General features: G+C 48.0%; 3 protein-coding genes across 3 annotated transcripts; all 3 read left to right on the top strand.

Annotated features, from left to right (window-relative positions):
• Positions 1-1611: 1611 nt before the first annotated feature.
• LOC117847784 (uncharacterized) lies at positions 1612-2807 on the top strand. Its single transcript, XM_034729072.2, has 2 exons — positions 1612-2013; positions 2155-2807. The coding sequence occupies exons 1-2, from the start codon at positions 1764-1766 to the stop codon at positions 2481-2483; spliced, it is 579 nt and encodes a 192-aa protein (XP_034584963.1). The 5' UTR covers positions 1612-1763; the 3' UTR covers positions 2484-2807.
• Positions 2808-8129: 5322 nt separating this feature from the next.
• Positions 8130-9129, top strand: LOC117850283 (non-classical arabinogalactan protein 31). The gene is made up of 2 exons (XM_034732105.2): positions 8130-8463; positions 8568-9129. Exons 1-2 carry the CDS (start codon positions 8271-8273, stop codon positions 8873-8875), a joined length of 501 nt encoding a protein of 166 aa, XP_034587996.1. The 5' UTR covers positions 8130-8270; the 3' UTR covers positions 8876-9129.
• Positions 9130-10470: 1341 nt separating this feature from the next.
• LOC117850073 (probable hexosyltransferase MUCI70) lies at positions 10471-15287 on the top strand. The gene is made up of 9 exons (XM_034731859.2): positions 10471-11245; positions 11944-12180; positions 12277-12490; positions 12596-12705; positions 12814-13013; positions 13746-13849; positions 14248-14435; positions 14519-14718; positions 14899-15287. The coding sequence occupies exons 1-9, from the start codon at positions 10996-10998 to the stop codon at positions 15109-15111; spliced, it is 1716 nt and encodes a 571-aa protein (XP_034587750.1). The 5' UTR covers positions 10471-10995; the 3' UTR covers positions 15112-15287.
• The last annotated feature ends 66 nt before the right edge of the window (positions 15288-15353 follow it).

Here is a 15353-nt window from a genome sequence, read left to right as displayed (position 1 = left end):
AAATTAAACTATACCAACTGGCAGTTTAGGATATAGTTTAATGACCGATACTTGATTCTTTCTTTTTTCAGAAAGGAAGAAAAAACTTGCTGGGGAATTTGATTTCTTTCTTAGATCACGCAGCTAGTCGTCTGCAGACGTGCAACAAAAACAAACGCGCAATTCATCTCCAACCATTCCGTCTCTCCAATTTGCATTGCTTGGGTTGGCTGATAATTTTGGTGTCCGCTTAGCCTTAAGCAGCGACGCAAGCCATCTTGCGTGTACGAGAGCGCACTAGTGATGGATGGATTGAAGGAATGGACTTCCCGGAACCCTGAGGAAAAAGGTTAGTGCTGTGATAGCGACCGGGTTCGCATGCGCTTCTTCTTCTTCTTCTTTTTTTGAAAACATTGGCAGGAGCTCTGCCTAAATTCGCATGCGCTTCGACGATTGATGTCGTCAAGTAACAAGTAATATGCTCATCTCTCAACAGTAGTACGGCTTGAGCTAGTTTTTTTTAGACACAAAACAACTGTATGCTAGCCACCTAGCTTTTTAAATTTTTTTGAGACTGTAGTGTTTTTTTTCCCAGTAAATTTGAGACTGTAGCTGCTATCACACACGGTATATTCCTTTCCGCTGAAATTTGGATGGTCCAGCCTGCGGCATCCATCGTCCCCCACTTATTTGTTATCTGGGCTGGCCCACGGCGTAGCCGAAGAAGAAAGATCAGATTGTATGGGCCCGTTATTGTCTATGCTGTTCCTAGCCCATTTGGCCCATCCATGAATGCACCTTGTAGACATGAAGAAAACTGAAACAACAACGTTAAGTGATCTCCCTCAAATAAAACCTGAACAAGACGATAGGCTTAATAATCAAAGATGGATTGCTTTTCTGAGAAACAGTTGCATGACGACGATCCATGGACGCTTCCGAGGCCGGAAATCAAGGGAGCCAGGCGACCGGCTTGCTTGCCTTCGCAGCAACGCCACACACACACACACATACCACTGCAGAAATCACTCCATGTCGTTTGTCAGGATGAGTAACAACAAGGGTCGCCGTTCCGCACAAATCTCCGAGGCCCGGGCCACGCTACCCGATGCCCAGAAAAACTAATCTAGCGCCCCGAAAAGCGTAGCCTCTCACCCTCAGCTAGGATCTACCATTTCATTTCAGGCTAAACAATGTCAGATGGAGTGCTAGGGGAGGAGTAGTTCTGTAAAAGATGTTAGTGCATGCACATGGCCACATGGGCGTTAAGGTTAAATTCAGTTGGTTAAAAGGCTCGAGTGTCGTCAGAGTGTAACATTCAGACCGATCTACTGCCTTTTGTCTCGCGTTTAGCAACAGGCGCGGCCGGTGCTCGGACGCTGCAAACTTTGGCGATGTAGATAGGAGCATATGGGTGAATCGCTGAATCCAGCTCTGGTGCGTGGTCATTTCAATTGTTCATTTACTGTTGCAGTCGTCAAAGACATGCTGTAGAAATTGACCTGCAGTTCACTGCTGTAGTACATTTCTTTACCAGTAGTCTAGTTGTGGTATGTCAGACAAAAAAGGCATTAACTGCAAACGGAATCTCTCTGACCGCATTAGCTAGCTCTCGTTCGGTTTGTTTGATCGGAAAGCAAACCAAACGGAAACCCTAGCTCTCCCGCTCTATAAATTAGGACATGATTGTTGCTGCAACGACCCACACTCGCTCGCTTTCCAATTTCACTGCTGAATAGGAGCGAGCTAGGTCACCCTTCTTTGAGAGGGAGTAAGGATCAATAATGGCATCCTTGAAGATCCATGGTGCTGTGGCAGTGGTAGCGGTGATCTTCCTCGCCGCCGTGGTCCCTTCTGCATCGACGACGGTCGACGAGCCTGCTACGTATAAGCCCACGGCTCCAGCGCCCCCGCCTCCATCGTACCCCTCGCCGCCGCCGGTCCAGCCTGTGATCGTCGTCCATGGCGTCATCTACTGCAAGTCCTGCAAGCTCAGGGGCTACAACAGCGGCATGGACGCGTCCCCTCTCCCCAGTCAGTCTTCAACCTCAGCACTACTTGCAAATCAAACATCTAGATTCTAGCATCGCATTGTTTCTACTCCCTGACATTGTACTGAAGCTAACATTAGTTTCAGTCTGATTTGATCTGATGGCGTGCTATATATATATGCAGATGCGACGGCGAGCCTGGTGTGCTACGGCGACGAGGAGAGCAAGTACCGGGTGCTGAACCAGACGAGCACGGCCAGCGACAAGAACGGCTACTTCATCGTGATGGTGTACGACGTGGACATGTTCGACCGGCACACCTGCAGGCTGTACCTGCGCTCGTCGCCGACGGCGCTCTGCGCCAAGCCATTCATCCCGTCCAATCCTAAGCTCGGGCTCAACCTCGTGAGGGACCGCGCGGCCACGGCGCCCAGGGGCGCGCGCAGCGTCTGGCACGTTAAGACCGCGCTCATGTACGCGCCGAGCGCCGGCGGCAAGTGCCCGCCCTACTGACCTACATGGCCGGAGGCGTCGCGATCTGGATCGATCAGCTATCTGTGTGGAGCGAGGGATGCGTTGGCGAGTGCATGCGCGGAATGGATGCTCGTTCAAATTGAACAAGAGTTGTCGGAGGCAAAAATAAGACGAAATGTTTGGTGTCACGTAAGTGTGTCGTGCTTTTAGTTGACGCTCGCTCGATACGGAGCGTTTGTTGACTGTAAGGTTGTGTTTGAGTCTCTGAAGTCTGAAGCGTGGTTGTGTCGTCTGTGTGTGTAACCTGTTCTCGGTCGGTCCTGTCTTCTCGAAAATGGAGGAATGTGGGTGTCCTTTATTTTATTGTTCGGAAACTGCAAAGTCTCGACTACGCCGACCGAGTCGCGGACCAAACTCAAAGTTATGAGAGCGGCGCCATTGCCAGGCTCTGAGATTTTCCATGCGTTTCGTCGTCAGTAGTGCCTAGCCTAGCCACAATCTCACAGCTAGACAAGTCCGCCCGATCGCAATTCGCACCCTTGGTGAACAACGAACACAAAACGCGATGCAACGCGCGGGTCGCATGATCACCTGTTCACCGAGAGCCCAGCATCCCTCGCAAACATTTACGTGGGCGGCAAAACGCCCAGTTGCCCCCGTCACTCGGTCGCGTTACCTGACGGCCTGCCTGACCGAACCCCAACCCGCACCTGGTGGTGGTCTACGCCGCCGATTGATCCGCGCGACGGCCGGGCCGGTGCTGCACTGCTGCTGCTTGGCGCTTAGCTACACCGCTGCTCCAACTCGAACTTGAACTGATTATCTGCGGGAAAACTGAAAACGATTGTCTGTGGGAAAACTCAGAACTGCGTGGCGGCTGCTGACGGATGCCGACTGGTATGGCTTTATTATTTGCAGCAACCATCTCCTGAAATGAAACTGAACTAGCCGTTGGGTACGGTGGCAGCAGTGGCAAGAGGGCGACCGTGTCACGGGCCAACTATCTGGGCCTTCATCGGAAGCTTCTTTTACGTTGCCTCCATTCAAATCGAAGCCCAGCCACCGTTGCTTCCGTAAGAAAACAGGCCATTTCTTATTGGGCTGGGTGCCGTGCACAACAAAGTAGCATTAGTGCATTCAATTTGTCGTACGGAAAAATAGTTTACAGCATTCAATTAGTTTTTTCTTAAATCCACCATGAAATATATACTGATATACTCCCCTGGTCACTTTCTTGGAGGGTCAAACCATTTTATATTTTACCAAAATTATAGAGAAGATTACAAAAATTTATGGTACCGAATAGATAAACTTTGAAAATATATTTAATGAAGAATATAATAGTACTTATTTGGTATCGTAATTTTTGGTACTTGATTGTACAAATTTGATCAAACTTAAGATACTTTGACTTTTTGATTTTTTAAGAAAGTTGAAATGACTAACATTTTTGGACGGAGGGGGTATTTTTTTTAAAAAGACTTGATCAAATTAGATTAGTTTGACTCATAATAAAGTTAACACGATCTAATCTGGAACAACAAAAGGAAGTATAACCTAAGTGACCTCCAATAATAATAATAAAGCTAACACGATCTAATCTGGAACAACGAAAGGAAGTATAACCTAAGTGACCTCCAATAAAAAGAGGGAGAGATATCGCCGCTAGTCCCAGTGCAAGGTTTCATTGTACTGTTTCCAAGGATGCCCATCATCCCATGGGGTGTATTCTCATGAATGAAACAGGGAGTCCCGGTGCACAGTTTCATTTCACGATTTCATAGGATGCCCATGACATTTAATTGTGAGGCGTGTGATTGGACATGGTTAGATGAAATGAAACTATAGCCCCCAATGCAAGTTTCAATAGGTTTCATAGTCTTGGAAACAGTGTATACACAGTTTCATCCTGATGAAACTCCTTCTTTCTCTCACTTCATAACTACCATGACATGTCATCACATATGCTGATGTGTCACCGTATTTAATGTGCATGAAACCTCTATGAGACTCCCACTGAGATTACCCTTAGCTGAGTTAGTATAACACAATACAACATTTTCCTCGAAAAAACACATGGAGGTAGATGTGTAAGCGCAGTACTGTTTCGATCTGCCAAAGCCATCAGAACTCAGAAGTTGAGCAGTTGCATCGCTTCCCGTTGACTTCTCAAACTCTGTTCCATCATTATAAATTTCCTGCTACCACCGCTAACCTTCTTCCATCGGGATCTACCGGCTCATTGGAATGATCAACCGTCGCTGTTGCTAGTACTGTTTTTTACCTCTAGTTACTCTAAATGAGTACCTTGAACTCGTCACCACGTAGTATTCAGTTACGCAGGAGCTTACATTCCCGATTGAAATGGATCCGATGCCTTGAACGCGACGTCTGGTGGAGTATTCTGATGCACGAGTACGATCAACTTGCATCTCATTCTCATTCACCCCACACGGCCTCGATCTGCAGAGTCCGGCCGCGCCGGCCCAAATGCTCAACCGAGGATGGTGGTAGCGCGGGGCCGCGACAGAACAGAGAAGCTGAGCCGTGAGGACGACGACGCTAGTGCTACTGCTTACTCTACTGCCTGAGTGCCTGACATTCTGAATTGAGTACAGAATCTAGCACACCTGGAACTCCGGAAGGAAGTGTCTGGACTCTGCCTTTTAAATTGTAACACCCTAATTTTCAACTTTTACAAATTAATAAATTTGTTAGAATTTGCTAGAATTTAATTGCTTTTGTTTAAGGATTTAAGGATTTTCCAAGATATATTTAATTTCCTAGGCATTCAAATGTTTTTCTAAAATTTAATCAATGAATCATAGGAGTTAATTGTTGCATTCATGCTGGTGCATTGATTTTGGTTGTTTGAATTCAAATTTGTATTTGAATTCATATTTGAATCCTTTTTAAACAATAGGAAAATTTCCTTTCTTTGTCTTTTCAGCCCGCTTTCCTCTTTCGGCCCAGCCTGTAGCAGCAGCGCAGTGGCCCACTCCCGCGCCTGCCTCCGCCACCTTACGATGCCAGGCGGGGCTCGCCTGTCATCCCCCTCTTCGAGCCCACGTCTGCGCCCGACTCGAACTCGAGTCCGAGCCGGACCGTGTTGTCCCGCGCCGTGGCGCGCACGCCAAGATCGCCTCCCGGGCTATATAAACCGCACCGCCGCCGCGCCCCAAAGCCCCTTACCAAATCCTAGCTCCATGCCCTCGAACTCTGCAGCGCCGCAACCCTAGCCGCCGCCCGAGCTTGAACCTGCCGCCGTCGTTCTCCACCGCTGCCGCCTTCCCGTCGACGAGATCGCCACTCGGAGCTTCGCAACGTGGTAAGGATGCCGCCCGTGTAGATCCCGTGTGCTCCCATGCCCTCTTTCGCGCGCACGAGCTCGCCGGAGCTACTGCCGCTGCGCTGAGCTGCTCCGTCGCGTCCCCTCGCGCCATCGTCACCTCGGCCACTGCGGAATCGCCTAGATTGGTTTGTCACGCCATCAGCTTCGTCTTGAGCTAGTCCTCGTTGAAGATTGTGGACCGACGCTCGAGCTAGGCTTGTTTCCAGTGAGGTCCTCTGCAGCGCCGTTGCTCTCCGCCGTACTCGCCGCCGCTTTCTCCCGGTCGACCGCAACCGTCCAATCATGGATCGACGGCTCAGATATGATCTGACCCGGGTCAATATCGGTCAACCGAGCCGTGCAAAAAGTCCCTCACTGTTTTCCCTTTTCGCACCTGAGATCCATCCAATTCAAAAGTATTTCGAACTAAGTCCTTTTTTCTGTTTTAGCCTTGCTCTTTTATAAAATTCTATCTGCCATCCTATTTGGTTCTTTTACACGTTAGGCCTTCGGTTTATATGTTTAATTAGGTTTTAGCCCTTGATTTCTGTAAGTTTAGCTGGAAGGTTAGTTTTCTTGCAGTTAAGCTCCTGAACCTTGTATAGCTTATATCTTTAGTGTTTTAAATTCATTTTAAACTATTCTTACGCTTATGAGTTCGTGTTGACACATAGATTAGTTTTATGATCTTGTTTTGCTCTGTTGCTACTGCTTGATGCAATGTTTTCTTATTTTAGTACTTTGTTTGATTGTATCTATTTGTTTGATGTGCATAGAAGGATCGTAGTTCGAGGGATTCAAAGAGCAAGGTTTTGAAGACTTTGAGTAGCAAGAGCAAGTTCAGGAAGGAAAGTCGTGCCCTTGACCACAATTTGATCCTATACAACCTTTACTTTCATGTTCAATACACATATGATATGCACTTTAAGTATATAAACATGATGGGTCCTATTTAAAGCGTGTCTAGTTTTATCCCTACATCTTGATCAACCTGGGTTTACATTTCTGTTGGGTAGTTCTTGCTTAGTTGCTCTAACTGGATATGGTGGTATTAATGAACCAATGTTAAACCTATTTTATTTATGCTATACCTTTTATTAATACAAAATCACCGTGCTTAATTGGAATATGGAGCGACCACCCAAGAAAATACAAGAACTATGTGGCTATGGTCTTGGCTAATTAATTAGAAACTCTATTTTGTGGTAGCTTTACCCGAAAGGGGTAAGAGGGGAAAATAGTAGTTGGTGTAGAGCGCTCTCAGACTGATTTGCTTTATGGTAGCTTCGTAGTTTGAGAGAGGTTTATGCATTGTGATGATCATGAAACCTTAGCGAGCTATCCTTACTAGGGGATCTTTTGAAAGGCCTCGTAGCGTCCCTATGCAATCACACCTCGGAAGTGTGGTATTGTGTCTGACCCGCACAGCATGGTTGGGTCTAAAGTTCTTTTAAACTTTTACGCGACTTGTGGGTAAAGATGTACAACCTTTGCAGAGTGTAAAGCTGTTATAACAGCCGTGCTCATGGTCAAGAGCAGTCAAGAGCAGTCTGGACCCTCACATGATTAATTTATCGGAAGTTGAAGTAAATTAACATTTTTTATTATTGTTATCTTTATTCATATTCATTCTTAACGTGGGTGGTATAAACTTATATTTAGTAAATGCTAATAAAACTTGACCAACCAATTAAAATACTGAATTGCTGTTAAACCATAGTCTATCCTTGCATAGCCTTACGTTACACATTCTTCACGCTTGCTGAGTATCAACTGTAAGTGTACTCACCCTTGCTAAAACCGTTGCTCAGATCAAGTCAACTTTGAGGAGGTTCCTCAAGACTTCGAGGAGTTCTAGGTGTACGTGTGCCACCAGTCAACTGCATGTGGAGTCGTCGTTATCGTTGGAGTTCCGTTGCTAGAATAAAGACTCATTTTGCTATACGTATTAAAGATTTTGGTCATGTAATAAATTTAATACTCTCTCTTTATGTTATGACACTGTTTATGGTATTTTTTGAAATTGTTGTATGTGTGAAACTTGACGTACATGTAATTCATTCATCTGGTTTTGCCATTAAACCGGGGTTGACATAAACTCTCCCGAGCAATTAACAGGCGCTGGCTGCAGTTAACGAAGCAGCGATCGCTTGCAGTGCACTCCAACGCCACATGCGAGTTCATCATGTAGTCATGTTTTTGGCCCTCGGTTCCCCGGCGAGCCCTCGTAATTTCCGCGCAACTTGAAGTATCTCCGCGCTGATCCACAAGCCAAAACGGCAATCAAGAACGATCTCGCGCATGCACCTATAGGAAATCAAAAGAGCAACGGCCGCTATAAATTGCAACGCTCTCGCTTCCTGTCTTCGCAACCTGTAGTATCCTACTAGCTAGACCTGTGTCCTGATCTGCTTCGGAACAGTACAGTGTACGTAGCAGTTACTGTGTACAGTGTAAGCTAGCCTTGTAGGTAAGGCCTCTAGAGCTAGACCGCGATGGCTTTGCTGGTCAAGTGCGTGCTGCTCTCCCTGTCCGCCGTGGTCCTCTCCATCGGCAGCGCATCCGCCATGGGCCTGCCGCCGCCGCCACCGATGGTGAACTTCAGCATCGGTGTGCAGGGCGTGGTGTGGTGCAAGTCGTGCAGGTACCCCGGGTACTTCGCGCCCATGGACGCGTCCCCGCTCCCAGGTCTGGCTCTGGCCCTACGACCTTTTTTTAGCTTGGCTCCTGTATACTTATGCTAGTTCATTATTCTTCTGAACATCGAGACAAGCGTTAATTCGTTCGTGCAGGCGCGGAGGTGTACCTGCGGTGCAAGCACGGGCGGCGGGCCCTGACAGTGCCGGGGAGGTCGGGCCCCGGCGGCTACTTCCTGATCCAGACGTCGCAGCAGATGTCGGCGTTCACGAGCCAGCAGTGCCGGGTGTACGTGCCGCGGTCGCCGGCGCGCGTGTGCGGGGTGGCCGATTACCCGTCCCGCGCCAACAAGGGGCTGCCGCTCAAGTTCCAGGAGTTCGTCAAGCGCGACAACGGCCTGCAGGGGATGTACTCCGTCGGAAACCGCCTCTTCCGCCCAAAGTACCCCGGCAGGTGCTACTGATCGTACTGACCCTAGGCTGCAGGGTGTGTGTGTGTACGTGCTGCCAGAGGTAGACGACGACTTGAAGAAGAATAAATCTGCTAGGTTATTCGGCTCTTGGAGGTGGATTGTTAGCAGGGTAATTTTAATGTGCTAGTGATGATGGTTAACCCCTTCTGTTGTAGGCTTAAATTACTGTACTTGTCAAGCCTTCTCTGTGCTGATTGCTACTACTACTTGGTTAAAGAATTCAACAGTAGTTCTGTTGCTCTGCATGGTTACCTTCCATATTCGTTCCTTCAGCTTCAGGTGGTGAAGCGAACCAGTGATTTTTTGTTCTCTAGCTCACTGCTAGTGTTGATTAACGCCAGGTGCTTGAATGCCACCTTGGGCCAAAATGGAAAATTGCTAAGCCCAAAAACTATATATAGGGATAGGCCCAGCTTGATAACAAGCCGAAGTTAGCACACACAAGGCCCCCTTGTGCATATCTGACAAAAGTCAAAAGGCTCTCGTAACTTTAGCTTTCTGAATCCAATTCGAACAATGTTTTGTAACGGGATGCGCTTTCTTGATCTTAAGAGAAAAAAAACAAATCTGGCATCCATTAGTAATCTAACGGACAAACAGTGTGCGTTTTTGCGAAGGCACGGCGTGGTTTAAAATGACCGCCCCTCACGTTTGCGGAGAGCATGATAGGCGCTTCGCATACGACAGATCTGTATGTCTACGTTATTAGGACCGTAGCGTGAAGCCATACTGGCTTGTGGTACCACTACCAGTACCCTTTTTTTTCTCTGCCTGCTTCAATCGTTTACGAGGACGTTCAAATCCGTCACACCTTAGCATCTCTGAGGAATGAGGATAGCCCATCTGGGCATTTCTGCCAAGCAGCCAGCTTCGTGATAGCTGTGGCCAAGTTAGCCTACCAAATCAGGCCTTTGATAGACCCAGATGCATCAACCATCAAACGGAATCCTTGCACAAATTCTAGCGATCTGAACCAAACGTGCAATGATTGGCACGCTGCCGCTGCTGGGAGCACAAAAAATGTTGGCGACAGCTGAACGCGAAGTCCAGGTGTGCACTCGTCGCCGATCCACCAAACGGGGAAAATGGACGCTAAAACGTCGTTTCAGAAAAGGAAAGCAACCAAAAGGAGGTGCGCGCGCGGACGCAGACGAGACGCACCCCAACTTTCTTTCAACGCTTTTGCTTCTGCATCAAAACATCTAAACGTGCTCTCAGTCTCTCACTTGCCAGACACTCCTCGCCATCGCATCGCACCGACCCGTCGCCCTCGGCGTGCGATCTCACCCTGCCAATGCCAAATGGCACCAACCGCGCACACGGACGGGAAAAAAAGGTTGGGCCAGGCAATTATTTTTAAAATCACCGGCGGAAGGCACGGACGCCGCCGACCCCGTCCCCGTTAACCCGTCAGCTTGCGTTGCGTGGATCGGGTGGGGCGTCGTCATCAAACCGGCGGCCGCGTCCGCGTTTGGACCCCCCGACCCGAGCTCCTTTAACCGTCTGCCTAGCCAGTCACTCTCGGTCTCGGGGCGCAGTCGCTCGCTCGTAGTCGTAGCAGGCTCGTAGCGCGCTGCACACGGCCAGGCCCAGGGGAGGGGCAGGGGCGTGGCGGACGAAGGCCGCGAGGGAACCAGTGCGAGCGCCCGCGCCGCGCGCAGCAGGAGCTAGGAAGGAACCGCCCCCGAGCCGCAGCGCGTCCGTCGTCGTCTCGCCTGGGACGCGCAAAAATCACATCCGCGTCACATGCTCGCTCGGCCGGCGCACCACCACCTACCCTCCTCTCCTCCCGCCCCACTCCGCTCCGCTGCGCTCCATTCCGAACCGGCAAATCGCGTCGCCGCCGCGCCGCGCTTCTAACCCCCACCCAACTCTGCCTCTGATCCCCACCCACGCGAGCGCCCCGTCCGTCCAGGTCCAGCCCCCGGCGTGTTAAGTAGCAATCCGCCTCGGTTTCCTCCCACCCCCCTCTGATCCGGTTCCCACACCGCCCGCGGCTCCTCCTCGCCGACGCCGACGCCGCTGTCGCCGAATCCCTCGCTAGAGGCGCGGATCTCGCGGCCCGGGCACCCGGCCGATCCGGCGATTGGGATGAGAGCGGGCGGCCGGCGATGAGCGGCTCGGCGGCGGGGCTGGGGCTGCGGTCCGGGAGCTACGGCTCCCTCGCGGCCGCCGTCGGCGGCAGCGGCGGCGGCGCGAGGAAGGCGGGCGGGAGGGGGTGGGCACTGCGCGGGGAGAAGGAGCGGCTGCAACTGCTGCACCGCGCGCTGCGGCTGGTCGGCCGCCGCAGGGCCGGCGTGCTGCTGCTGCTCGCCGTCGCGTCCGCCGCCGTGTTCTGCTCCCTCTTCGCCGTCGTCAAAGGTCCGCGCACCGATCCCCTCCGCTCCCCGCTCGTTTGCTGCTGCTCCTGCTGCGCGCCGCACTGGGCTCTCTGGCTCTGGTTTGGGCGCCGTTTAGGTAGCTTTGTTGGCTCGGGGTCACGCAGCTGGCGTTTACAGAATTTGAATTAGTATTGGCATGGTAATAGCGTCCGCGTGCTCATCGGAGAGTATGCTGTCAAATGTTTGCACCAGTTGCATACTCGCGGATGGTGTGAAGGGACACACCTTACGACGCATTGCTGTGTCAGCTGTGGCTGGTTGGATATTGTAGCAAGTGACCGGGTCTATTTACATATTTTGGGAAGGGTATAAGGTGTATAGTTAGTGCTCATGCATATGGAAGTAGTTCGAATGGTTAGGAACTTGGAAGTCAATGGAATTGCGCTCTCATATGTTTCAGACGGTTTTAATTTGTAAAAAATAAAATGGTAGAGTTGAGCTGAACTCTGGTAGTGCCTATTTTGCGTGGCCTTTAGTAATCAATTTTTGCTGTTAATTGGAATACACAGACATGAAACTTGTATGCTGTCTCAAACCATCAATGCACTTTTTGCTGCTCGTGCTGTATGCTTTGTTAATGTAGTATCCTCAAGATGTGTCAACAGATGTTTTCTATTGGAATGCACATTGTTGTTACAGAGTACTACAACTGACTGTTTTCCTTTCAACTTGTTTCAGATGACAGTAGTTCAATTAGCATTGTGAATAATTATGAAGTCCCAAATGCCATACAGAAGTCAGTGTATCCCAGCACAACCCGACCTCTAAAGATGTCCGGAGACCAATACTCAAGTGTTGTCAACAAAATCGAGCTTCCAAATCGACTTCATCTTTCATATGCAAATTTCACACATCCTTGTGAAGGTTTCTCAGTTCCTCCTCCCCTGGTTGATAAGAAACGCACTGGACCCCGACGTAAGATTTGTTTTTTGCATCTTTCTACTAGCATTGCCATTTATTTGTATTTAACATGTCGCTGATCATGTGATTTGTTCTCATTTCTTCCTGTAGCATGCCCTGTTTGCTATGTCTCTGTAGATCAGGCATTTGCACTGATGCCTCTACAGGCTTCACCATCACCTGTCCTAAAGAACCTAAACTATATATCTGAAGATGGCATCGTTGCAAATTTATCAAGTCAGGGCTCTGAATTTGGAGGACATCCATCCCTGGAGCAGAGAAATAAATCTTTCGACATTAGTGAATCAATGACTGTCCACTGCGGGTAGGCTACATGCATCTCCTGGTCCAGACTAAATCTGCAGTTAGATAAAAAAAAGCTATGTGAAATGTGAATACTTAAGTGAATGCTTTGTGCACTTTTTATCAGCTTTGTCAGAGGAAAGAAGCCTGGCCAAGGTACTGGATTCGACATCAAGGATGATGACCTGGTAGAGATGGAGCAATGCCGTGAACTAGTTGTAGCTTCTGCTATTTTCGGTAATCATCACCATTCACTGATAGTTTTATCTACCTTGGTCTTAAAAGATGTGCCTTATTTATGGCTGCAATGGATATATCTTCTCACTATGCTATACTGTTGCACAGGAAATTATGACATGATTCAACATCCGAGGAACATCAGTGAATTTTCAAAGGCAAATGCATGCTTTTACATGTTTGTAGATGAAGAAACAGAAGCTTATGTCAAGAATTCTAGTTCTTTGTACAATAATAATAAAGTTGGACTTTGGAGGTTAGTGGTTGTCCGAAACCTCCCTTATGAAGACCCAAGGCGTACGGGAAAGGTGCCTTTCTTATTAATTGCAATAACTATCAATTCTCCTGATATGTGCTTCTTCACATTTTTTAGGAAGCAACAAAAAAATGGTAGATTCCATCATTTTCCGAAATGAATACAAACCTCATACCTGACAGGTGACAGAGCACCTAAGCTAAGCACAGAAAGCTTCTCGATCGAAATAACTACAATTCTGCCATGTAATGGGTCCCACAGGCTAATTTACTAGTAGAAAGTTGTTGACTTGATACGTTGGCTATATAAATTACATTTTAATGACACTAGGCTTTTAATTATAGCCATACATTAATATATCATAAGGAATTTCGGTAATGCTGGATGCTTGTCAAACTTGTTTGGGAAGCTACCGTGCAAAAAATATGCTTATGAGCTATCCATCATTTCTGTCCGGTAGACACTCACTATTTTTTGCTAGCCTATTCAACAGATTTTCATAGGTTTTCTGCCTTGGCTTAGCTCCTAAAGCCTTAATTTGTTTCAAATAGAGAACTATCCTACGGTTTTCTGAGAAGTGACAATCACCTTTCATGTGTATTTAGTTATTGTTCAAAGTAATTCCTATCAGATGTCTGAAAATTCTTCTAAATAATTTTTAATTTCATTGACTTTAGTAGTAGTTCAATTGCAGGAGATTATTTGTCATTTGCATCGGCATGGATACCTCCTTATCTATGCGGTGTTTTGATCATGTTGAATGGACAAATACTTATTTGTGCAGATTCCGAAACTTCTGCTCCATAGGCTTTTTCCAAATGTGAGATTTTCAGTTTGGATAGATGCAAAACTTGAGCTTGTTGCCGATCCATATCTCCTGCTTGAGAGGTATTTTTTATGTAAATAGCTTTGTTTGCAATATGATATATTTTGATGGTTGTATTCTTAAAGATCTGGAAAATATCTACAGCTTTGTCGAATTGGGGAAGCCAAAAGAATTCTGGGGCTGCCTTACACCCTAGAAATGTCACCTTTAATTTCTTACTACCACAACGTGCCATTTCTGTAGTAAACTGGTTATAGCAGATCTGTTGTGGGTTTAGACTTCAGAAGATGCTATCTCGGAAAACTTTCTTTTGTGATAACTGCCCACTTAGATAAGCAATATTTCTTATATTTGCATTTGATCATTTTAGTACATTTATTTTACTGTGGCAAATGAAAATTCGGCCATTGGCCTGCTTTCAGTGATAGTGTTTAATCTGATTCCTAACTCCCATCCATAGGTTCCTGTGGCGGAAGAAAGCAACTTTTGCAATATCTCGGCATTACAAACGCTTTGATGTGTTTGAAGAAGCAGAAGCTAATAAAGCTGCGGGAAAGTATGACAACGCGTCAGTTGATTACCAAATAGAGTTTTACAGAAACGAGGGCCTATCACATTATTCTCCTGCAAAGTTTCCCATCACGAGTGGTCAGTGGTCTCATCAGATCCTGGTAAGAGCACTTCAGTTTCTTCCTGGGATCCTAATTTTGCCCATTTTCCTTCGCATGCAGATGTCCCTGAAGGTTGTGTGATCATCAGAGAACACATCCCCATCACGAACCTCTTCACATGCCTATGGTTCAATGAAGTTGACCGCTTCACCTCCAGGGATCAGATAAGTTTCAGCACTGTCCGGGACAAAATCAGGGCCAGAGTTGGCTGGATGCCTGAAATGTTCCTGGACTGCGAAAGGCGCAACTTCGTCGTTCAGGTAATGCACCTGATCCACAATCCATTATGGTCTTCGGTCCTCCCGCACTTTCTTGTTGCACAACTGCCTGACAGTTAGTGCACAACTAAACTAATAAGTGGCCTTTATTTTTGGGTGTACTCCTACCGGACGCACATGTTAAACTCACAAGTACTTTGGTTGCTGTTGACGTTGCACCAGGCGTACCACAGGGAGCTACTGGAGCAAATGATTGCGTCCGGTAGGAGGCCCCCCTCAACGACCGACGCACCACCGTCTCGAAAACTTCGGCCAGGCAGCAGGAAAGCTCCCCCGTCGAAGAAGCCCTCCGTGAAGCGGAAAAAGGAGAAGAAATCGAGCTCGCGGAGGCGTGTTCCCAAGCCCCCGGTCGCCGGGGGGATGGGTGCTATGTGACTCAAGTTTTTCGGCGGAGCCTGGACTCCCACACTTATACAAGCGTATAACGGAACACAAGCTGATTCGGTTAGGGGCTGGGGCTTGTAATCGTGCCCCGGCGAAAGTTGTCCATAGTTATTCTTCATTGTTGTTGTACATAACAGCGCAAATCAATATTCAATTCTGTTCATTGAGATTGTGTCCAGTTGTTTATTTGCTCATGGGGAACTTGGGTGAAGGTCTCAAGGGCGCTGCCAAGG

Source organism: Setaria viridis, chromosome 3 (assembly GCF_005286985.2).
Source record: "Setaria viridis chromosome 3, Setaria_viridis_v4.0, whole genome shotgun sequence".
NCBI classification, from domain to species: Eukaryota; Viridiplantae; Streptophyta; class Magnoliopsida; order Poales; family Poaceae; genus Setaria; species Setaria viridis.
The sequence above is the reverse complement of the archived record's forward strand: the minus strand, read 5'-3'. Positions and strand labels throughout refer to the sequence as shown.